Here is a 23,875-nt window from a genome sequence, read left to right as displayed (position 1 = left end):
CAAAACTGGTGCTTGAATTCAGGTTTTCTGACTCCAAATATAATGTTATTTCTGCTGTATCATGAATGAATACAACAGGCTAGCTAACAATACATTAAGTAGAGTATATGATCTAAAAACAGAAACCAATTCCATTAAAAATTAATGGATGTAAATAGTTTACATTCAATAAGTAACAAATGAATTTCAATTAAAAATATGATGTTGTACAGTTCGCCTCCAAAGAAATGGCTTTAAATTAAAAAGCACTTTCTCTTCTATTCTTACATTGTTTCCCAGTTGGGTAAAATTTCATTGTTCCAGACCAAGACAGCATTTCCAATGTTTTCTTCCAAACGACACCTCTCTTCCTGTTGTTTTTTCCTCCTCTGTGCTTCTTTAAGCTCTAATTAAAAAAAAAAAGAAAAATAAATACTAATTGATAATTATCAGACTTGCGCAACACAATTTCAAAAGTTATATCGCTATAAAATTAATATGAGCAAGAAAGTCACCGAGTTGACCACAACTATCCTATGAATATGCTTAAACATTACTGATAACCAATATTAATAAAATATCTAGAAAGATGTCCTTTTATTCACATCAGACTCTTGGGAGCACTTCTTTAAAGCATTCTCTGCATAGACATTAGCACTAGTAGGGACAGTAGGTTCTCCTACTGAAATCCCTCACTGTACAATAGTCAAAAAACTAAAGTCCAGAGAGGCCAAGCGATATTCAAGGTCACACAACTGAGTGATGGCAACACTGGAACTAGAAAGCACATCTCAATTTTCAATCCCACATCCTCCCATGACACCACTTTATCTCCTGAGTTGCATCAATTCAAGAAGATATGTTTATTAAGAAACATAATGAGAAAAGGCATTTAGAAAATAATTCAGCTAATACTGATTCATTCAACCAACATTAAACACCTAAAGGGTTCTATACAAGACACTGCAGGGATATACAAAAGCTGCTTTAAAGAAGTTTACAATGTAATAAGAGAATAAGAAACAAAAGGTAGATAATTATGATACATGATATCATATGTTGAATTCACTGGAGTCGCAAATATGAGTGCTACATAAGTTCTCTGGGGAAAAGTTGCTACTGACAAGTGCCTTGGTGAGAAAATGAGGGGCAAATTTTTTTTTTTTAAAGAAGGGTCATTTAAATTGGGATTTACAAAGGTAAAGAGAGAGCACAGCTATCCCCAGTGGAGGGAACAATGTGAACCAAAGGATGGAGGTAAGAGGGGCTTGAAGCATATTTAGTAAAGTGAAAAGAGGTCAGTTTGGGCAAAAGCATAGACTACATATGAGATGATAATCTGAAATAAAGCTATAGAAATAAGAGTGGCAGCAAATTATGGATGGCCTCAAAAACCAAACAAAATAGTTTGAATTTTATTCACTAAGCAATAAGTAATTACCAAATATTTTTAATACAGTAGTGACATGACCAGACCTAGGCATAAAAGGTGAGAATAGAAAGAAAAAAATGAAAGTGACCACAGGACCTATTAGGAGGCTATTACAGTAACTCTCACCCACAGTAACAAAGGACTGTACCACTGTGATGGCAGTAGAGAAAGAAAGAGATGCCGAGTAGCATCTATAGGATTTGCTAAATGACTGACTGAGAGGTAAGAGAGATCCAAAGTCAAAAAAACCGAGGCTTTAAAATAACACAATTAGGGGCAGCCAAGTGGCCCAGCGAGTAAGAGCACCGGCCCCAGTGTTGGGATGACCTGGGGATCGAATCTGGGCTCAGATACTTAGCACCACACCCAGAAATAACTGGCCGTGTAACCTTGAGCAAGTTACTTAACCCCAATTGCTTAAAACAAAAAGTTATTAATTAATTAATTTTTTAATTTTTTAAAAAAAGAAAGAAAATGTTATAAAATAACACAATTAGAATAACAATTGTGATGAATATAAATGTTCAACAAACATTAAGTACTAGATATTCAACAGATGTATGGAAATAAATGAAGTTAAGAAGACAGTACGAGAAAAATATAGATTAACTACTCTAAACATTTAATCTTCAGGGTCCCATAACATGCTCTGCACACAGTAAAAGCTTAGTAAATGTTTGCTGAATGAATGTATGATTTCAATCACATAAAAAGAAACTACATACATAAAACCAGGCAACTACACAAAAAATGCTGCAAGGGGACATAGATGGAATAAATGACAAATTGTTTGAAACATCTATCGGCTGAAGTTTTTTTTTTAATCAGTTATAAATGTAAATTTAACTGGATATGTCATTCTCTGAAGTTGGGTTCCTAACACTTTTTTAAAGGAAGGCACGTGGGAAGGAAATTTTCTATCTAAAATTTTACAGAATAAAACTGTTAAAATATACAACATGACCAAGCTCAACTTTCCAGACTCTAAAAGTTAAAAAGGAAAGATCTAAAATGGTTGTTAAAGCCTAAAACTTTAAAAAAAAAACTGCCAATACTGAATAACTCTACCTCTTTTTTTGGCCTGAACCACCATTTCTTCGTATTGCTGTCTATGTTTCTGAGCTTCTTCAGCTGGTTTTGCAGGGAGGTTTCTAGAGAGAAAAGAAAGGATTTTTCACCATTATAGATAGCAAATTCAAGTTGTGAAGGCCAGGAGAAGGGGGAAGAGGTATAAGAACTAAGAAGCATTAATACTTAAAAGATAAAAAATTTAAAAAGCTGCAACCTAACTGTATTTATAAAACAAAGGTAACTTCTGTTTTATAAAGAATCCTTAATTTTGGCCTTGCTGCAAAAAGTTTTGTGTTTTGAGTTACTGTCAGTCATTAATCCCAATACCTTACCTGATCATTTTTTAAAAGATTAAGCTTGACACTATATGGTCCACATACCTGAATTAAATAAATTAAAGCAAGGCAAACGTCTTTTTCATCTGAAAGTAAACCCTTCCAGCTCTTTATCTAAACTGTAAATTTTAAAATAACTTATTTATTATCACTATATAATGCATGCTATAATAACAGTTGAAAAAAGTCTGACATGTTAATTATTTCATTTCATTGAAGAAAAAAAGGCCAGTTTGTCAAGTATGTCCCAGTTTGTGTATTCTACCACTCAGGTTACTTCAAGGCATTCTCTATTACAAGTGTTTAAATTATTTAGAAGAATTAGAATCTGCTACATGAGTAGGACAGAGTAATTCATCCTCTCTAGAAAATGAGAAATGTACTGTGTACAGTGGTGCAATTCACTTTTACTGATGGTTCATACTGCTATCATTTTAAATTTTTAAGGTTTAAAAAAAATCATCCACCAAAACCTAATGAAAGTATTAATCCATTAAATTTCTTAATGCAAAGCACACATACTAATATAGTTCTATTTCTGCTATATTTAAGACAATTTGGATGCCTTAAATGAAGCATATGTCAAGATGAGGCATCAGTAAAAAGGCATAGTGAAAAATACAGTAAAGCTGAAATATCTAATAATTGCTTGGATAGAATTTGTTGGCCACCACCAACTACTCATATTTCTATAGTGACTTTATTAGACGGGGCATTGGATCAAAGGATTTTCAAAACAGAATAGTCATTAGGGATCATTTAGTGCAATCCTTTCATCTCAGTAGGTAAAAAACCTGAAGCTTGACAATGGCAACAATTTACTCGAGACAACAATCAAGATAACAATCAGTTCTAAGGAGAAGAGACAGTCTAGGCGTGTAGAACCCACACATAGGACAGCTGCCCACTGCACCAAGGAGGCTCAGCTGAATTGAAGCACTGAGTGTCACAGAGCTGGAGCTAGGGGGTAAGCCCAGGGCCTAAGACTCAGCTCATGTACCTTTTTACTACTATAAAGGCCTCATAGTAGTAAACGTAAATGTTATACAGTAGTTTCAAAATCATCTTGTTACACAGTTTCCATAGTTACAGAACACATTTGTAAGCAAAATGTGAACTTTTTAACTCTATTTGGGGGAGGCTGTCAATGGCTGACATTATGGTTTCCTATATGAAACATACTATCTAGCTTATTTATAACGAGAAATACAAAATCTCACTAAGACTTACGCTGGTCTATCTTCTAGGATAAGAGCAGTGGTGGAAAGTGGTTCAAAATCAAGATTTTTCCTCACATTCTGTTTAGGAGAAAGAGGTTTGTGAGGTCGTCCAGCTTCTTCTTCATATTCCTATATAAAGAAAAGGGCAATTAAAGAATATTGGTAAACATATGTATACCATGATTATTCTCAATGAAGTAAATTAAGTTTCTATTGAAATCATTTTGTTTGTTATTAAAATATTTTAAACCAACCAAGTCACAATACAATTAAAGTTTTTGATACTGCAACTAAGAGTGCTGGAGTTAAAGTTTTCCAAGCAAGTCCATCAAGTGAGAGAATTCTTTCTAATTTGTAAACCTGCAAACCACTGTACAGTCTGTAAACCATGATGGATCAGGCACAGTCACGGAACAAGCATGGTATACTGGCTGTGCCCCAGAGCTGCATCGTTGAAAGAGGCAGAGTGGAGGGCCTGGAGCACAGTCCATAGAGTCTCCTGAGAGGTCACACCCCCAGAGACCCTGGCTAAGACCTAAGAAGGGGAAACTGGAGCTGAGGTTCAGATACCCCAACAGCAGAAGAGTCTACACCAGTAACATCCCAGATTCACTGAAGCAGTGAAAATATTTTAGCACATGTATAGAATAACAAGAGCCTCTGTTGCCAAATTAGTGAATTGTTTAATGAATTGCAAAAAACACAAAAAGCAAATGTCTTCAGAGGGTAAAGCCAGCTAGAATTTTGAATGGGAATAAGGAGAACAGCTAGAACTAAATAACTGTCTGAAGAGTCTAAACCTTTTGTGCATCGTTAAGTCACAGAAATGTGCAAAGTCCTTGAGTAGAAGATGCGGGAAAAAGAGGGAGGTAAGACATGGTACCTGCCCCTTATAGCTTTGTTGGAGAGGCAGGTAAAAAATTAACAAAACTAAGTGATAATTCAAGATTTAAATAACAATTCATGACAATAGCATAGATGTCACAATGTAGGATTTAAATAGATGACCTCTAAGATTTTATAAGTATATGATTCAGTGGCCAAAATATTTTTCTGATTAATCTGATTGTGAATTGATTTTTTTTAAGCACAAAAAATAAGGGTCAAAATGGGAAAGACCAACTATTCACATTTTCATTTTACTTTCACTGCAATCTTGTGAGGTAGAGCAAAAAAAACATCATTTCCTCCTATTGTACATTTGGGGAAACATGATCAGAGATTTAAGGTGATTTGCCCAAGGTCACATGGGCAGTAAATACTGGAGTTAAGATTCCAAACTCAGGCCTTCAGATTCTAAATGCACGGCTCTTTCCACTGCATGATGCCTCTCAAAGACAAAAGGTTTCAGTGAAGCAGATGGGAAGCATCTTTGCCACCCCCTTCCATCACCCCATCCCCACCAGAAAGTATTAATACTGAGAAGGGAGGTGCAACAGGTTTGATGCATTCAACATGGGCACACTTTATGAAATGAACTCAATAGGAACATGAAAATTCCTCCTATTCATACATCTTCCACATACCTAAGTCCTAAAATATAACCCCCAGATGCTGAATTTTGATTATCAGAGAACTCTTAGATCTACAGTTCCTTAACCCTATCAAAAGCAAATCAAACTTTTAATATCAGCTGGGTCAACCTCCTCATTTAGGGCACTCAGGGAAAGCGACCTAGCCCAAGGTCACACAGCTAGTCAAATGGAATAATAAGAAACATCCTTTCAGTTTATACTTTTAGGACTTAATTACATAATTTGCAATGAAGTAAATGTCCCATCAGAATAAAGATACTAATAATTAGAGCTGTTAATTGTTCAAAATCAGCATAATGAACCTTCTGCTTACAGTAACAATGAACTAGCATACAACGCAGATCAGATTAAATTTAGGTTGAGGTGAGAGTCAAAGGAGTCACTAATCCTTTGTTAAAAGTAATCAAATTAATATGGCTTCACTCACTCAAGTCTTCCTGCCTCTGGCCTTCTACTCATTAGACTTCCAACACCAGGATTGTCTCTACTTTCCCTCTTCTTCATTTCCATGTGCTGACATCCTGTCCATCCTTAAAGACCCAGTTAAAATGCCACAACTTTCCCTGATACCACCACCTCCTCCTCCAAGCCAATAATGATTCATCCCTCACCTGATTTCTTAGAACTCTGTGTTCTTCTTAGGTCACAAGGTTTGGAGCTGGAGGGGATTTCAGCAGAGGAAATGGGCGAGACAGATGAAGTGACTTCCCTAAAATCACAGAGTGGCAAAGCCTATTATGGTCTCTAAATCCAATGGTCTTTACACAAGACCACTTGTTATACTCCTTTGTGTGCATGTTTTATCTCTCATTCTCTTAGACTGAGCTCCTAAAGGCAAGGACTGTGCCAAATTTAACACAATTCTCTCACAGTGAGAAGCAGTGTGGACTAATGGACAGAGAGCTAGCCTCAGAGTCACAAAGACCTGGTTCAAGTCCTGTCAAATACAGCTCATTCATGTAACTCCCAGTTCCACACACACAAGTCTGTCTTTGCAGTGATCCAGGAAGCTACTGAGCAGGAACTCCCAACACTGACGGAATCACGGGTCCTATAAAATGAAATCTCACAGTATCTAGCACACATTTAAAAAGCAGGTAACTAGGTAGGGGGAAAGGGGTCAAGAATTAGGGCTACCACAAACACAACATGGAGAAATAACAGCTTTGAAGTAGAGAAGACATTGCCTAGCAGCCTGGAGCTTAGCTATTCAAAGGGAAAACTGGTATTAAGTATGGCATGAAGGTGATAAGCCCATCAAACATGGTCTACCATGTGGAACACTTCTAAGAGCAGTCTGTGACACTGGGACCCCACAATTATCAATGGTAGACAGTAGGGGGAGGTACCGGTCAAGTGATCCCTGAAATTCTGTATAAGTGTAGTACTGTAAGCAAATCTCAGGACGGTTACATCAGATATATAATTATCCCTCTATCTACCCAAAATGGCGGACCATGTTGGCCAGTGAGGATCTCCATCATGGGCAATGCCCAGCCAGAGCACTTTGTATCAAGGGCCAGAGCCTCTGCCAGATGTAGTTGAGCTTGACTGTTGCCATGCATACATGATGGACAGTTCCGGGGCTTTGTAGTCCCTGCCTCTGCCCTCAGAGAATGAGATCTATTGACCCACTCAGGTCCTGAGGTAACTGAAGGAACCTAAGCTGGCCAGCTACCAGATATAAACCTATCTTGAAGATAGCCCCACCCCATCTTGTAGAAGCCTCTTGGTGGTCCCTTTTATATTTCCAGCCCAGCTCATTCTAGTTCTTTACCCACTCAAACAATGTCAGTCAATTTGTGCAGTATCTTAGGCTATCTGTTATATTTTTTTCTACTCCCCACAGAGATTAGGCAAACAACTTTCAATTCTGTCAGACTTGATTGCTTGATTGGGGGGGGGGGGGGGGAGATCCTGATTATAGAGAATAATCCCCAAGATTCCCTTCACCCACTGGGACATTGACCCAGTTTGAAGCTCATCTTTAACCTCTTCATCACTGAGTTTCCCTTTAAGAGAAAATGACCCATTCTACCTCTTTCCTCTGCCCAAATTTGTATTCTGCTGGTTCTGTGACATAAATTTCTCTGGAATAAATCCATTCTACCTCTAGCAAGAAGAATGGCAGTTTTCAAGTGCTCAGATGTGTCAGAAATGAATATATTTCTCTGTGGAGCACACAAAATCTGGAACTTGTGCTTTATTCTCTCCACCTCCTCCATAAGGCCTCTCCTGATTCCTCATCTGCTAGATTGCTCCATAAGATTGTACTTACTTTATATATACTTAAACACATACGTGCAGCCACTCCTAGCACAAAAGCTCCTTTAAGATGGACTATTTCATTCATTCACTATTTCAAATCTCACTAGTCTTTGCACCCCCCCATGTTTTAGCACAGTGCCTGACCCACAGCAGGTGCCTGATAGACGCTTCCTGATTGATTTTTTGAACAAATTAATGAATGAAAGAAATCCCTATGGTGCAACATTGCCTTGAAATACCTCTCTCAAAGAACGGGGAGGGAGAAGGAAGGAGATTGTTAAGTATTAGAACACTGTCAGGGAGATGGGAAAGCAAAGAACTTATATAAGGGACCATAAACACTCTGGTTTGACTAATGCATAAAATAAATAGATGGGAAGCAACATAAAATAAGACTAAAATTATAGGAATGCAAGATATCTAAGCTAGTAGGGGAGCTTGAATATCAGACCCCAAAATTCAAATTTATTAAATAAACAATAGAAAGCAAGTGAAGGATTCTGAGCAGAAGAGTAACCTGTCCCAATCTCTGCATAAGGCAGCTCACTCTGGCAGCAGCACTGTTGATGATGGGCTGAAGGGAGAATGGAAGCCTGAAGACCTGTCTGGAGATGGCATATTGCAATCTCTTTGCAGAGAGCCATGAGGGAGTAGTGGGACAGGTAACTTAAGTACAGGTATGCAAGATACTAACAAAAGGAAAAACTGACTGAATGTGGGAAATAAAGGCAAGAAAAGTCAAAGACGAAACCTAAACACTGGGTGGATGGTGGTATAACTTACTCAAGTAAGTTGGGAGAAGAAAAACTTAAAGGAACTAAAGACAATGAGCACAGCTCTCAATGCATAGTATTTATTATATAGGCTTTCTTGAAATGAAAATTATTGCTATATATTTTGAACCCTCTCATATTCTGTTGCATACGTGACATGTTTTCCCCCTTTTCTTATTTTGTATTTAAGTTTATGCTTTTTTTCTTTTTTCTTTTTTTTTACTATATAGTCAAGTTTTAGTAGTAAAAAAGGGGAAAAAGACAATGAGCTGAGTTTGGGATATTTAAGGTACTGGTAAAATCCTTTTTTTTTTTTGGATGTTAGGAAAATGACCTTATCAAGTGAATACATAGCTCTAGAGCTCAGAGGTGGTTGTTCAGGTGTTTTTTTAGTCATATCCAACTCTCTGTGACCCCATCTGGAGTTTTCTCGGCAAAGATATTGGAGTGGTTTGCATCTCCTTTTCTAGGCTCATTTTATAGATGAGCAACTGAGGTCAGTAGGATTAAGTGACTTGCCCAGAGTCACACAGCTAGTAAGTATCTGAGGCCAGATTTGAACTCAGGAAGAGGAATTTCTTCCTGACTATTCACTGTGCCACCTAGCGGCCTCAGAAGAGTGGTAGCCTCTACAAAAAGATGATAGTTAAAGCTTCAGCAATAGATAAGGCCACCAAGAGTAGGGTGGGAAGAGAAGGCTGACTCTTGGGCATCAACCACATTTAGGGGATAGCAAAGGGAAAAAGAAGAGAGGCAAAACACTAATCAGGACTGATTAGGTACAGCTAGACCAAAAGATCTCTGTGTTCCCTTTCCAAAGAACCAGGAAGGGGTCGTGTCACTGAAGCTAGGGGAAGATGCAGTGTGAAAGAAGACAGGGTAGTCAGCTGTGTCAAATACTGTAGAAAGGTCTGAGAGAAGGACCTTTTGTCTGATGGCTTGAAAATCATTTGTGATCTCAAAGAGAACAGTTTCAATACACTGGTCAAAATGGAAGCCAAACTGCAAGTGGAGATAGCAAGCAGATGCTGCCCTTTCTGGAAATTCAGCAGTGAAGTTGAAAAAAAAAAGCAATAGGATGATCATTTATTTCAGAGGGCAGCATAGTCAAAAGAAAGTTTGCTATTGTTTTGTTAAGAATAGGAAATCCTGAGGTTAGGCAGGCTTTCTTAACTGTGTATCTTCATCCGTACTGTTCCATAACTCCAGAGTACCTACCTTCTCTCTCCTCACTTTTTGAATTCCTACTTATTTGCCAGAGCCCATCTCAACTACAATTTCCTCAAGTAGCAGGAAATAAGGTCAAGATTGATTGGGCCATATTAGAAGCCACATTACAAGTGGTTAAGAGCTGAACGGACAGGTAGAAAATAGAAACACTGGGCAGAGGCAACTTTTTCTAAGTCTAAAAGGAAAAAGAAATGAGACCGTGGCTGGATTGGTATAAGAAGATTCAAGTGAAGGTTGTTTCATTTTTTTAAACAATTATTCACAATTCATTTCTCAAACTCAATGACACAATCTATATAGAATTAATTCTTAGTAATTTAACAACACACATGGCAAACCTTTATACAGAAAGGTTCTTAAAGGTTAAATGCTTACATTATAAAGCATTGGACTTATCACAAAAGAAATTTTTAAACAAAAGTCAGAGACCCTCAATATGTATCTGAGATTCTAATACACTTTAACTAAATCAAAGATTAATTCCTACTGCTATGCATATGTTATTTTATGCTGATGTTACTGACCTTGCTCAAAATTTTCTTCTCATAAATAATTAAGAGTATCACCAAGTCAACTTGATAAGCCTGAAACTAAATTCCTAAATGGAATTGTTGCTGCTAATTACCAACCTTCTATATGAAAGATCAGTCACTGATTAAACACTAGCAATTGACTTCCAGTTGTAAATGATCTTTATTAAAAACAGCAAATATGACTATCTGCCTCTGGCTAACAAAAGATATCCTATAGTTTGTTTAATAAGTCAACAAACAAGAAATTGAACATTTATTATGTGTTCGCCACTACACTAGGTATTGTGGAGGATAAAGAATAACATTAAAAATAAAAAATGAAAAAGTTTCTGTCCTTGAGGAATTTATGGTATATTTAAAAAGACAAAGCTAATATATTAAAAGGAAGACAACAATAAGAAGCTGTGTTAAATAAAACGGTCCATTCCCTAAGTGCTATAAGACTTCAGGAAAAAAGAGAAAGTCTCTGTAACTAGTGCTAGAACTAGAAGGATGAACAGGATTTGGACAGAGACAATAGAAAGGAGGATGTTTCAGATAAGAACACGGACAGTGAGCGCATCGAAATATTCAGAGTAAAGATAAATGATCTGGGGAAAAATATATGTAATATATAATAATATATATAATTATATTTATAATCATATATAATTATATAAATATATATAATAAAAATGTAATACTTCAAAAAATTTAAAAGTATAAATAATACTAACAGAAAGTACTTTTATCAAACTTCATAAGGCTACTTACAAGAAGAACTTTCTCAGATTTGGGAGGCAGAACAGAGGGACAGAGGGAATACTGACTGGATCTGGGGTTCCCAGGACAGGATGTACTACTTATCACCTATATGAAAACTCTGGAGCTCAGGCTCCTTTTCTGTGAGATAAGAGTGGTCAGACTTGATTACTTCTTGGGTACTTTCCATCTCTGAATCTTATGATTCTATGTTATAGGGACAAGATACCAACACTACTTGGGGTATGTCATGCCATTAAAGAATGTAAGCATTTAAGAGCAAGGATCTTATGATTTAGCTGTACAGTGTTAAGAATAAGGATAAAAGTATCCTATGCTCCTAAATTAACTTCTAAATATATAACTAGAAGATAAAAAGTATGTTGCCCAAAAGACAGAGGTAAACAGGAGAAAGGGAAGGAAGAATATGATATAAAAGAAAATTATGCTGATAATAATAGAGTTCCAACTGTGACACATGAAAAGGGCACTAAAAATCTAATTATTTTAATCATATTAATTTTGGTTTCCTTTTCAAACCACTGGCTTTTGCAAGAATTTGTTTTAGAGAAAGAGAAAAGAAACATTAATACCTATGGCATCTAGACTAAAGTTACATTAATGCTTATTTTTGGCTAAATTATCCATAATATAAAAACTGGAATATTAAAGTACCTTAATGAGATATAAAAATATCTTTGGAATATACTGTACTAAAATATGGGCGAAGCACACATGGTACCTATTAAAAGATTTAGTTAGAAAAAAGTAATTGACCCTGGAGCTACACTGCTGAAGGAGGGAAGCATTTTGTCATGTGATATGAAGGAATTACTTTTTCAAAATGTTTTACTTCAATAGAACTCATTTTCTAGTTCAACATTCTGTCATTTATTTTTTAAAAATCACATTTATCTGGTAAAAGTGGTTTCAGAATCCACGTTCTTATCTCTCTCCATTTTACTGGCCAAAAAAGCTCACACAGAACCCTAATGAATGATTTCACTTCAAAAGCCAACTGGAATTACTACCAAGGCTTCATTTTACAATAAGCAGCAAGCACCAGAACATGGGAGTGGCTTGATGTTAAGTAGCTCAAGCTGCAAGAATTTTTTTTTAGCATGTTCATATGACTATAAACAGCCAGTGTTTATATACCAATGAATATTTCCAAAAGGGTATTCACTAGGCTGGAAAAAAATGGAGGGGAAGAAAAGAAGAGTTCTGGAGTAATTTTTATGAAATCCTTTTTTTAATCCAACATACAATTAAACCAACATGCATTCATTTAAAAATGCCTACTACGTGTCAGTCATTGTGCTAGGCACTGAGGATCCAAATATAAAGAATGAAACAATCCCTACTCTCAGGGAGCAACCTTGGGCAAAACAAAGAGTACACTAAGAAGGCAGGCATATGCTAAACTTCAGACATTGTAGTTCACTTACTGCATCAAATATTTTTATGCTGTTTTAATTTTTCAATAAATCCTGGGTTTCCATGACAAGTCAGCCAGATACTTTATCTTGCCTAAAACCAAAAGGAAAAATACAGGAATAGCACAAAGGCTTCAACAATTCAACATTCAACTAATAAAGCCAGCTCTGTCTGTATGATGCAAATGAGATCTAAGCCTTATGACACTCCTTTAATTACATGTATGACCCAATTATAAAAGGAAATATTTAAAATTTTAAAGTAACATGAAAAATATTTCTATGGATGAAACTCACCGTACCAATTAAATGGTCTCTGCTCCTTATTTCTTAAATGAAATAATTCATAGGAAAAACAAAATATTTTGTCAATTATCTACACATGCAAGCTTTAACTTGGCTTTTAAACAATGTCACTAGAGCTAAGGGGAGGCGCACAGCAAAATTTACCAAGTCTCTAAAAAATTTATATTTTATGGTGGAGATGGAAACTGTAAGTCTAGGTCAACAGAAACCAGACTCCATATAGGATGTATAAAACAAGAAAGTTCTGGTCAAACAGCGTCCACTTTCTGCTCAAACAGAATGCTTGCACACTGTAGCAGAATGATCAGCAAACAGCCCAGATGAGTACAAAGAGAAAATGTCCTCTGGCTCTGCACAAAGGACTCTGCAGCCAGTCTCCCAGGTAAGCAAATGGGCATGGATGACGATGCCCCATGCAGGTGGCCCTGGCCAGGGGCCTGCTACACACCCACGCTGGAGGCATCGTGCTGGGTGGCTCTGCTCACCATGAAAGCTGCCGGTCCTCAGCGACCCTCAGGCTGCACCTCCATGGCCCCCCACATCACGTCAGGCGCTCACCCGAACACCATCCTCACCAGGCCAGCTGCACTCACTCACGCAATGGCGAGCCCCAGACCTCCAGCTCTGAGCTGTTGGGCCTCCCGCCCCTGATCTCTGCTCTCCTCCCAGAATCAGAGCAGTCTGCATGCAACTGAATGTGCTCTCCAGCCTGGAAAAGCAGGCAAGCTGTAGCAGTCACATTAATCATCTGCAGAGGCAACACATCCAATCAGTTCTCTCTATTTTCTTCTGTTATGCCTTAACATGACAAGCCGGGAACAAAGGAAGAGGACACATCCTGAGAATGAGTTGTCACCTTTAGAATGTCATGACACAAATGTCCACGTGATTAGTGGAATTTTCCTTAATGATTAAAAATGTCAGAGCTGAGTCTCAGTAATAAATCAGAAGAATGATGCTGGAAAACACAGTAATTCTGTGCCCTGCTTTAAGACAAAACAGCATACTCTGGAGTTTGTTTTCAGACCCTGATGTTCACAAAGCTTCATTGTAATTACACCAAGGCAAGTACAATTAGTGAAACAGAGCCACATCTTAGTTAGAATGGCTTCCATTCTGTGTGCTAAAACACTCTACATGGCTCCCAGAAACTCAGGGCTCCCACCTCGGAAATTTTTCTGGAAAGCAGATGTAGCTACCTAGGAAAATTCACCTCACCCTGGGATTAGACACCAAGAAAGCACATGCACCAACAGGAAAATGACAAGAGAGAGAGCTTGAGTTTTTTTTAACAGCAAAAATAGTATCCAGCCCTGTGGTACACTAACTTACTGTGACTGTTTATTTACTTACTGTCATCAGATTAATATCTTTATTAACTCTCTTTGATTGAAAGTCTAATCTCTCCAGGCCTAGAATTTCTCATCTACAAATACGGGAATTAGACTGAGGAGGTACCATCTCTCCTTAAACAAAGAATGATCATTTGTTGAGGATATACTATTAAAGATGCAAGTGAACTCGAAGACCTCTGAGGTACCTTTTCAGGTCCAGTATCCAAAACTAAGATTGATATTCAAACCCATTTCAGCTAACATTCTACAACCTAATCCAAGTCACATAACTAGGGACAAAGAAGAAATGAGATTCCTGTGATTTTGCCCACTACAATACACAGCCTCTCTGCATTTTAATTACTCCAGGCTAAAATACAGAATTTGTATAACCATAGTAGAAAGTAATTTGGAATAATGTAAATAAAGTGGCCAAAGGTTTGACCCAAGGACATCACTGAGAAAAGGAAAGGCTCCATATACATGAAAATATTTATAGTATCACTTTTACTGGCAGTAAATAACTGGAAACAAAGTAAATGCCCATCAGTTGGGAAACAATTAAATTGTGGTATATGAATTTAATGGAATATTACTGAAATGAATTACTAATGAACATGATAAATACAGAGAAGCATGGACTTACATGAACTGATGCAAAGTTAGAGGCAGCAAAACAATATACATGACATCTTTGTACGTGTAAAGAACAATCTCCAAAAAAAAAATTAAAAGATGAATGCTATGAAATTTTAAAAAATAAAGTTGGTCCCAAAGAAGAGATATGAGAAGAGAATAAGAGTCATGGGGGAATTCTAAGCAATGTAAAAACAAGTCACAATCTATTTTTTTTAATCCTAAACCAGCAATTAAAAAGGGGACAGAGGTGATAACTGTGGCTCAAGAGTATAGCATACAAGAGTAAACTCTTCCACATAGACAAATGCCCAAATGGAAACCAATTAAAATTCTGTGTTAACTGAAAGGGGCAGGAAAATTGTAGATAAGTCTCAATGTGTTTAAGTACAAAGAGACATGTTCAAATGAAAAATGACCCAAATTATGTGTATCTGATTTCTGAACTGTCAATTATGACACAGGAGAGGGGAGAAATATTGGCAATGAGAAGTACATTTCTCTGGTCAAAGAATAAAGTAAGAAGGAGTTATTCTTAGTAAAGACAAGGAACATTACCCTAATCTACCACTGAGAGTTGAAAAGGTGACAGGAGCTTCATGGTGAGCCTGAAGAAAGTAGTATTAATATTTCTTCTCCAGGTAAGTCAGTTGAGCTCCAGTGCAATTCAAAAGTGGCTCTTTTCTAACAATGAAGTACGAAATTCTATCTTGTTACATTAATGCTCATGAGAGACCAACACAACCTTGAATACCCTAAGCATCACCACTGGGTTTTTTCATTCAGTATTTTTTCCAGCATGTAAAAAGTATCTTTGAAAGTCCATACAATCATGGCTAGGGTTTCAATGAAGGGAATCTCATAGCTCTTGACTAGTTCATGAGCTGTTTTGTGTCAATTTGTCCTTGTTGGCAAATCATGCCTATTTCCAACAGGCACCACAGGCACATCATCTGGGTCTTTCATTCATTTAATTTGCTCCCTGTAGAAGTTATGATTTGCATTTGAATTCTGCAAATGCTTTGCAGAACTTGCAAAGAAAGCCTTCACCTATCTTCATATACTGGTCTCTCATGGTACTACTCTATTCCAGCAGTACACCCAAGTACACCCAAGAAGCAGGTTTCACCATGAATAACTACATACTTTCTCTAAGAGTCATGTATTGTGGGATCAAGCTCATCTACAAAGTGATTCTAGATGAGCTGAGTTATCAAGGTATTCTTCCCAACACCACCAGCTCCAACCACCATCAGTTTGTCTTCAGTCATTTCACACTAGTGAAAATCTCAAGCTCTGCCATTCCAAATTCAGTTGAACTCAGTCCCCACTTAGTAAAAGTCCTGGAGACACTGCAACGAACACCACCTGTCCCCCCAAGTCCCCAGTGATACTTTGCAAACATTGTAAGTATGCACTGACTCTCTATATTCGTTTTAACATAGTAGTCTCAATACTACCTTACTTGACAGCAACCTCTGCAGAGCTCCTTCTGTTCTCTGTATTTTTTTAAAAACACATTGCATTTTCTTCTTTTCTTTTTTTTTTATTCCCCCCTCCCAATCCTCCACATAACTTTCTCTTCTTCCCCCTCCCCCCCCAAAGCCTTTCCTTATAATAAATGTGTAACAAAAACAAACAAATTATACACAATGGCCTTGTCTGAAAATGTATATCACCTTCCTAGGGCTACTATTCCTTCCCTAATATTGCCTAGAATCACATTAGCTTTTTTTTTTTTTAATCTGGCAATCATTGAACTACTGACCCATTTTGCATTTAGAATCTACTACAAACCCCAGATCATTTGTAGGCCAAATGCAATCAAGACCTTCTTTAAGAGGGACTCAAAACTTCTGATTCACCATCAGTCAGTCAACAAGCATTGATGCAGTGCTTACTACATCTTTGCCAGCATGGGACTAGCACACAGTCAGCACTTAATAAGAATTTGTTGAAAGCAAGATCTATAAGTCATTAATTCTTACCTTTTTAACAGTACTGTAGAGCAGGGACAGTTTAGTTTAGTGGAAAGAACAATGAATTTGGAATCAAAAGATCTGCATTAGAATTCCAACTCCAGAACTAACAACTTGTGACACTGAATAAGCAGAATGATGGAATAAGCATTTCTATAGCATTTACTATGTGCCAGGCACTGTGCTAAGCATTGAACCCCTTAACAACCTCTGAGGTCAGTGCTGTTGTTATCCCCATTTTACCAATGAGGAAATTGAGGCAGTCAGAGATTAAGTGATTTACCCAGTGTCACACAGGTAGTACATGTCTGGGGCTAAATTTGAACTTAGGTCTTTCTGACTACAAGTCCTGTAAGTCACTCAGGCTCTCCTGGCCTTAGATTCCTCACCTATGAGAGGGAGAAACAAGGCTACTTCTAAAATCTCTTCCATTGAGGGGTTCAGATATTGAGCCTTTTACCATCCAGAACATACTTAGACCCTGAGCCCTCTGTGATCACTGAACTAGGGTGTCATAGCTTACAGGGAAGGACAAGAAGATCTATAACTAGTGAACTCCCCCGTTCTCTTCATCCTTGGGCCTAGTAAACTGTAAGTGCTCTGTTCATCTATCTAGTGACACAGAACAGCTAGCAGCCTAGGCACCAACTGTCCCTGCTACAACTATTCCCATACACCTCAGCCCTATGTCTGAAGTGCCTAACTTGCTCTGCCCTTCCCTTCTTCCACTGTTTGACCTACACAAGGAAAGACAAAAGTTCCTCTGCTGGACTTCCTATTGATAGTCTTATCTTTCCCTCTGATGAACTCCTCCAAAATCTATTCTTCTTCCTCCTCACAAGGCTCTCCAGTCACTCCAGCTCTCCATTGCTCTCTTAGTCTATCATTCCTGGACAGGTCTCACTCTCCTACCTTCCAAGTGTCTTCCTATAGTGAGCCAGCTGTAATGGTAATGGGACTTTGAAGATCTTCCCTGCCCCTTAATAGGCCTAAGGGAATATGGAGATCTTCCCTGCCCCCTAATAGGCCACATGTAATCACATGGACCTGTGGGGGAGGAGTTTGCTGAACTGATAGGGCAGGAAGGGTTAAACAGAGTTGAGAGGAATCTGGGAGTCAGAACAGTTAGAATGGGGGGGAGGGGGCCTAGGTGGCACAGTGAATAGAGCACCAGCCCTGAAGTCAGGTGGACCTGAGTTCAAATCCGGCCTCAGACACTTAACACAAAACTAGCCATGTGACCTTGGGCAAGTCATTTAACCCCAATTGCCCTTCCCTCCCCCCTCCAAAAAGCAAAAAAATAAAAAAAAAGATTTTAAATATTAAAAAAAAAGACTACGACCTTGCAGAGAAGTCACTGAATAAATGCTTTTGAAAAAAAAAAAAGGAATGGAGGGAGGAAAGGATACAGACAAGGAGACAGCTAGATTTGTGGGAAGGCCTGAGCGGGGGGAAGGCTTTGGGATGGTGTTGCTTCCTGCAGTGAAATGGTACATTAACTTCTTTGTTGCTATGATAGATTCGATTTTCTGATGTTGAGATTTGGCTTTCTGGTGTTGGGATTCAGCTTTCCGGTGTCTGAAAAATGTTTTGCTTCTGTCTTCTATATGGAGAGTCTGTTATATTTTATGATTCAGAATTATGCCGGCATGTTCATAGCTGCTATGGGCACTGTGAATATCGAGTTGTAGCTACACCAATTCAACTGTAACTGATCTTTTACTTTTCCTTTGTCCTGTCCCTACTTGGTTCTTGCCAAACACCAAATCTAGGCTACCACCATAATGTGCCTTCTCAAGTTCTACTAATGTGTGACCAAAAACTTCTGGGAGAAATCACAAGATCACATCGACTGGATCTGCTAATTCACACTATCTCATCTTAACAGGGCCCTCATAGCTATATTATTGTCATTCCATCGCACTGCACTGAGCAACATTTTATCGGATCCTGCACAAAAGCTGTTTCAAACCTTTCCCCTCTCCCTGGTAGCAGAGGACATTTTCTCCTGTTTTGCTGATAAAATAAGAGGTTATCCATCATGAACTCCCTCTTCTCTCTCACACAATACCTCAAACCTTCCCTTGACAGAGTCCCTGAAGATGACCCTTCTCTTTCACAAAAGCCAACACCTCTACCCGTGATGCTGCTCCTTCCCATCTCACATATACCTCCCCTTTTCCAATCTTTATTTTTCCTTATCCACTAGTTCATTCCCTACCACCTACAAGCCCCTTTCTTTAAAAAAAATCTCTCCATAATCAGGCCCTCAAGCTACCATCCTCTATATCTTCTCTCTTTCAGCTTCAAACTCCAAGAAAAAGCTGTCCACTCCTTATTTTTAAAAACACAGTCAACTATAATATTTTCCAATGGTCAATTAACTTTCTGACTTTCCACTCACTTCTCAACCACTTGTCATCTGGTTTCCCAGACTGCAATTCAGCAAACTGAACATTTGCTCCAATGGTCTCTTTAATTTCTAAAATCAATAGTCTTTTCTCAGTCCTCAGACTATTAAGGTCAGAGAAGAACACTTCTGAGTGTAACTTTAGCAGTATGGTGTAACAGAAAGAACACTAGACTTGGCAATCAGAATACCTCATTATGAATCTCAGTTTCATCACTTATTTAGCATTGTAGTTGTGGACAAGATAGAACCATAGTTTCTTCATGTGTAAAACAAAGGTATTGCTTTTTTGCTATGAACATATACCATTTTCCCAGATTTGGTTTGTATAAAACCTGAGTACAGCATGTAATCAATATTATTTTTTGCTGCTGTAATGCCAAGCAAAGGCAACTTCCCAAGGTTCAAAATACCAGCATAGGTGCTCTCCATTTTATTCAGTGAAAAATTAAGAACAGAGAAAATCAAAATATAATATCATTCAAAATACAGAATTTACCAAGTGTAATTCAATCAAGTACTACCCCACCTCTGAAAATTACATTCATTTAATCAATCACAAAGTCCCTCTTCTCAAATAGAGATTAGTTTCCAATCATAAGTAAAGTACATTCATTTGTTCAATCACATAGCACAAAAAAAAGTCAAAAGTTCCCCATCCTTGGATCACAACTGAATCTACCCCAGAGTTACAACAAGCTTAAGCACAGCATTTAATACCCAAAGAGAGGTCTTTTCTTCATCTTGACGCGAGGCAAGTTCTCAGCAATCTTTGTTCCTGGGGAGACAAAGCTTAGCAAGGCCACAAGATACATTGCCAGTCTCTTCATTAATTCATTCTCTGTCTGCAGAACAGTCCTAGGACCCCTGAAAACATTAGCAAAACCCCCTTCCAGGATTTCTGTAAACATACAACAAGAAAATCATTCTTCAGGGCTTCTGAACCAACAGCAAGGTTCAAGGGTCTCTGCAACAACAGGACTTAATTCCTTCACCAGTGAACAAATCTGGCAAAACAACATCAAAACAGACAAAGTACCAGCATAACAGCCATGTCTCCTCAGTCCTTGGCAGCTCTGGATGGCAGCTCTCAAAAGTCCTGGGCAATTCAAACTGGCCCTCAGCAATCCTCTCCCATCTCTCTCCACCTCCAAGATGCTGCTTCCAAAAAGTTCTTCTGCCTCTCTCTTTTCTTGTGTCTCTCTAAATTTACATCACCAGCTCCTCCCAGTTCAGCCCTCTCTTTTCACGTCAACAAGTCCATCCCACAAGTGGGATTCACAAGCTCTGGGTTTTAACACAATCAATCCGAAAACCAAGCCAATACAGAGGGATCTTTAAATTCCATTACTATTACAGCTGCATATCTCTATTTTTTTCCCTTTCCAAGAGAAGGTAGTTGGTTTCTATGTAGATCATTACTGTATTTACCATCACCCTATCTTGAATACAAGATTTTTGAGAATTTAGTATAGAGCAAAATAACATAAATATGAGCTACTTTTAAAAATGTGTTCAAACTAAACATTGTTCAATAACCAACTAGTAGTCTGGCTTTATACTAGACAATATAGTCACACAAAAGGAAGCAAGAAAATAGAAAAATGAACTCCAATCTCAAATTTGTTTTCAGTCATAGAGTTATGCACACATTAACTAACATTACAAAGATAACAGTTAAGAAAAAACTTTCTAACAATTAGAAGTGCCCAAAAGCAAAACTGGTTGCTTTGAGAGGTATTTTACAGCACTATTCTCACATAAACTCTATGAGGTAAATATATGAATGCATTCTCATTTCCTAGTTGGTGAAACCAGGGTTCTGAAGTGAAATCACTTGCTCAGGGTCACAAATCTTTTCACTGCTGGAGTTGGGATATGAAGCTGGGGCTCCAAACTCCAAGGACAGAGTTCTTTTCACTACACCAAGCACCATAAGGATGACTCACGTCTGTAAATTTGTTAAGGGTTATAATATTCCTGCATTCACAACAATCCTGCCTAGTTTACCAAAGGAAAAAAAAATTGAGGCCCAAAGGCTTAGAGACTTGCCTGTGGCCACCTAGCTTTAAGTATCAGAGGAAATCTAGGAGGGCATTCCAAATCAATGGAGTTCTTCAAGTGGAATATAGATCACCTCATGCTGGAGGAGAGGGCTCCTGCTTCAAGGAGGGGATGTACAGGAAGACTTAAATGTTCCCTTCCTATTCTGAAATTCTATCATTCTATATTAATCCTTTGAACAGTAGCCTGCCAGTGGGGATCCAAAGTTACAAGAGATCCTAAGAAGGGTTAAACTCCATTTAATTCAATCACAATTCAATACAAAAATTAGATGAAAGAATCTGTCAGGTCTCATTGAGTTTTAAAACCTCAGATTAAATACTTAACATTAGCACCAAAATGGACCAGAGAGGTCCAAAACAAAATGCTAGAGGACGTCCACACATGATTAGTCATGAATGATTTAATTAGATTAGATCACTCAGATACTAAAAGATTCCCCAGCATTTAATAAAGAAGTGAAAGGGTTTTTTGTCTTTTTTGGGGGGGAGGAGGTTGAGATTTTTTTTTAAATGAATATAGTAAATTGCCAAAAGGAAACAAAAAGAAGGAAAACTTCCTTTTTGATTCTGAGAAAGATGTATTAATGCAGATACCATTAAAAAACCACAAGGTTCAGTTTCAGACTACACGTTTCGATTAGAGTCTCAACAATGGGCCTGTCATCTAAGGCCATGATCAGTTAGAAACTACAAAGAAAATATTAGAAGTCTCTAACTTGACAAAAAAAAGTCATATTTCAAAAGTTTTGGCTGGAACTCAGAAAAGTCTTTTCCCACAGAAACATTATTATAAATGGCAGTTATATTCCAAAGCTAGCACACAAAAGCTTAACCTATACTTTAGCTGAAATACTAAACACTTGCAACTTAAAAGAACCCCACCCCCTTCCACTAGAGCAGAACAGTAATTTAGAATATTTGAATAAGAAATCACTTCATATTTATCTCACTTTGTTTTTTCATCATGGAACAAAGGTAGCTCTGGGCTCTCAAAGGTTATGTTATATTAACAGAGAACTCTCCTAAGTCCTACACCCAACTGGAAAAACTTTGAGTGCATGTCCAACAATGACCTGTGTATGTGAGGGTACATCAAGCCTCTCCTGTACCTACACCAATGAAATCACAGGAATGACTTAGAATCTCTCTCACATAGACCATCTGAAATATTAAAAAAAATTCTGAAATATTAGAAAATAATCTGATACTCAGTAGAGGTTTTAAAGACATAAAAAGAGTTAGATGGAAGCTTTGAAAGAATTCTGAAAACAGGTCTGTGGACACAAGGGATGATAGGGTGTGGCTGGCAAAGCACTTCAGGGAGAAGATGGGTTCCAGAACTGGAGGAGGTCCTGACGCAAACCCCCCCTGGGGCAGGGACAATGTGATGAGGGACAAGCTCCAACCTGCAGTTGTGTCACCCACTTCCTGGTTCTGGGTCACAGATCCAGCATGTATATAAAAGTCATACTTCATTAACAGCACATATTCAGGTGATACTGGAGACTTATAGGAAAGACCCTGAATATTCACTCTATCCTCAGAGGTAAGCAAAAAAGGCCATCTCCTCAAATCTATCAAACTGGGAGTCAGGAGACCTAAAGTTCAGCCCTAGCTCCATTTTTACTGAACTTTATGACCTTGAATATTGTTGCTCAAGCTTTCTGGAGCTGAAGGGGTTGGGCTATATGATCTTTATGGTCCCTTCAATACAAAAATTCTTTAATTCGATTCTAACACTGAGAGGAAGGAAGAATAATGGAGCAAACACTAGAGTCAGAGTTAGAAAGCCCAGTTTCAAATCCTGGCTCTGCCACTTCCTGGCTATGTGGCCCTGGGCCGTTCTGTGAGCTTCCCTGTCTCCCATATACATGAAAAGCATAATATTTGCCTTCCCTAGCTGAAAAGCCTCCACAGATGACACATTCAAGGACAGAGCATACCTTCTAGATCATCTAATTTAAACCCTTCTTTTACAGTTGAAGTAACAGACTTGAAGGGGTTAAATGACTTTGTCCAATGTCACACTTTTTTTTTTAATAAGCAACACAACCAGCACATGAACTCAAGGCTTCTAATTCCAAAGCTGGTACTTTTTACATTATATCATATATCACCTCCCTATTCTCAATCCAGCCACAGAAAATCTCTCTTTTCTCAGCATTTATTTTATGTAGGAAAATGGTGGGCACTGAGCTTTGTGATATCGATAAAATGGTATTGAAAATTTCTATTTGATACTGTTGGAAGGAAAGAACTGTACAAACCTTAAGGGGAGTTATTAAGCCAATTAAACATTATACAGCCTCTCAAAAAAATTCTTCAGACCCCCCCCTGCCAAAAGAAAATCTTCAGACATCAAGACATTGCCCATTTTACAGCTTAATTATGATCCATTATTACATAATGACGAAGACAAACTGAATCTTCTAAGAAGATCCCACAAAAATTCATTCTACTTATTTCTCATTTATATTAAATATTTCCCCAAATAGTTAAATATGTATTAAAGAAAATTCTCTCACATTTCTAAGAAAACTACACAGATATATACATGATAAATGTCTGATTAAGTATCTTGTTCTCTTCTA

The 23,875-nt window shown here is 37.8% G+C and overlaps 1 protein-coding gene across 3 annotated transcripts in view; it reads right to left on the bottom strand.

Moving 5' to 3' along the window:
* Positions 1–23,875, bottom strand: part of TBC1D14 (TBC1 domain family member 14) — a 104,431-nt gene that overhangs the window by 31,498 nt on the left and 49,058 nt on the right. For 2 of the 3 annotated variants that reach the window (XM_069070205.1, XM_069070195.1), the window contains exons 4-6: positions 4,048–4,166; positions 2,480–2,562; positions 268–385 (exon numbers count right to left, since the gene is read on the bottom strand). In XM_069070205.1, the coding sequence (XP_068926306.1) occupies positions 268–385; positions 2,480–2,562; positions 4,048–4,166 (320 nt within the window). Of the gene's footprint in view, positions 1–267; positions 386–2,479; positions 2,563–4,047; positions 4,167–13,344; positions 13,589–23,875 lie in introns of those variants that run through there. The other variant, XM_069070215.1, reaches the window with a different exon arrangement.

This window comes from Petaurus breviceps, unplaced genomic scaffold (assembly GCF_028583685.1).
Source record: "Petaurus breviceps papuanus isolate PSGF00001 unplaced genomic scaffold, PetGlider_PUasm1.0 140, whole genome shotgun sequence".
In the NCBI taxonomy this organism is placed as follows: domain Eukaryota; kingdom Metazoa; phylum Chordata; class Mammalia; order Diprotodontia; family Petauridae; genus Petaurus; species Petaurus breviceps.
Note: the sequence above shows the minus strand (reverse complement) of the source record. Positions and strands in the feature narration are given on the sequence as shown.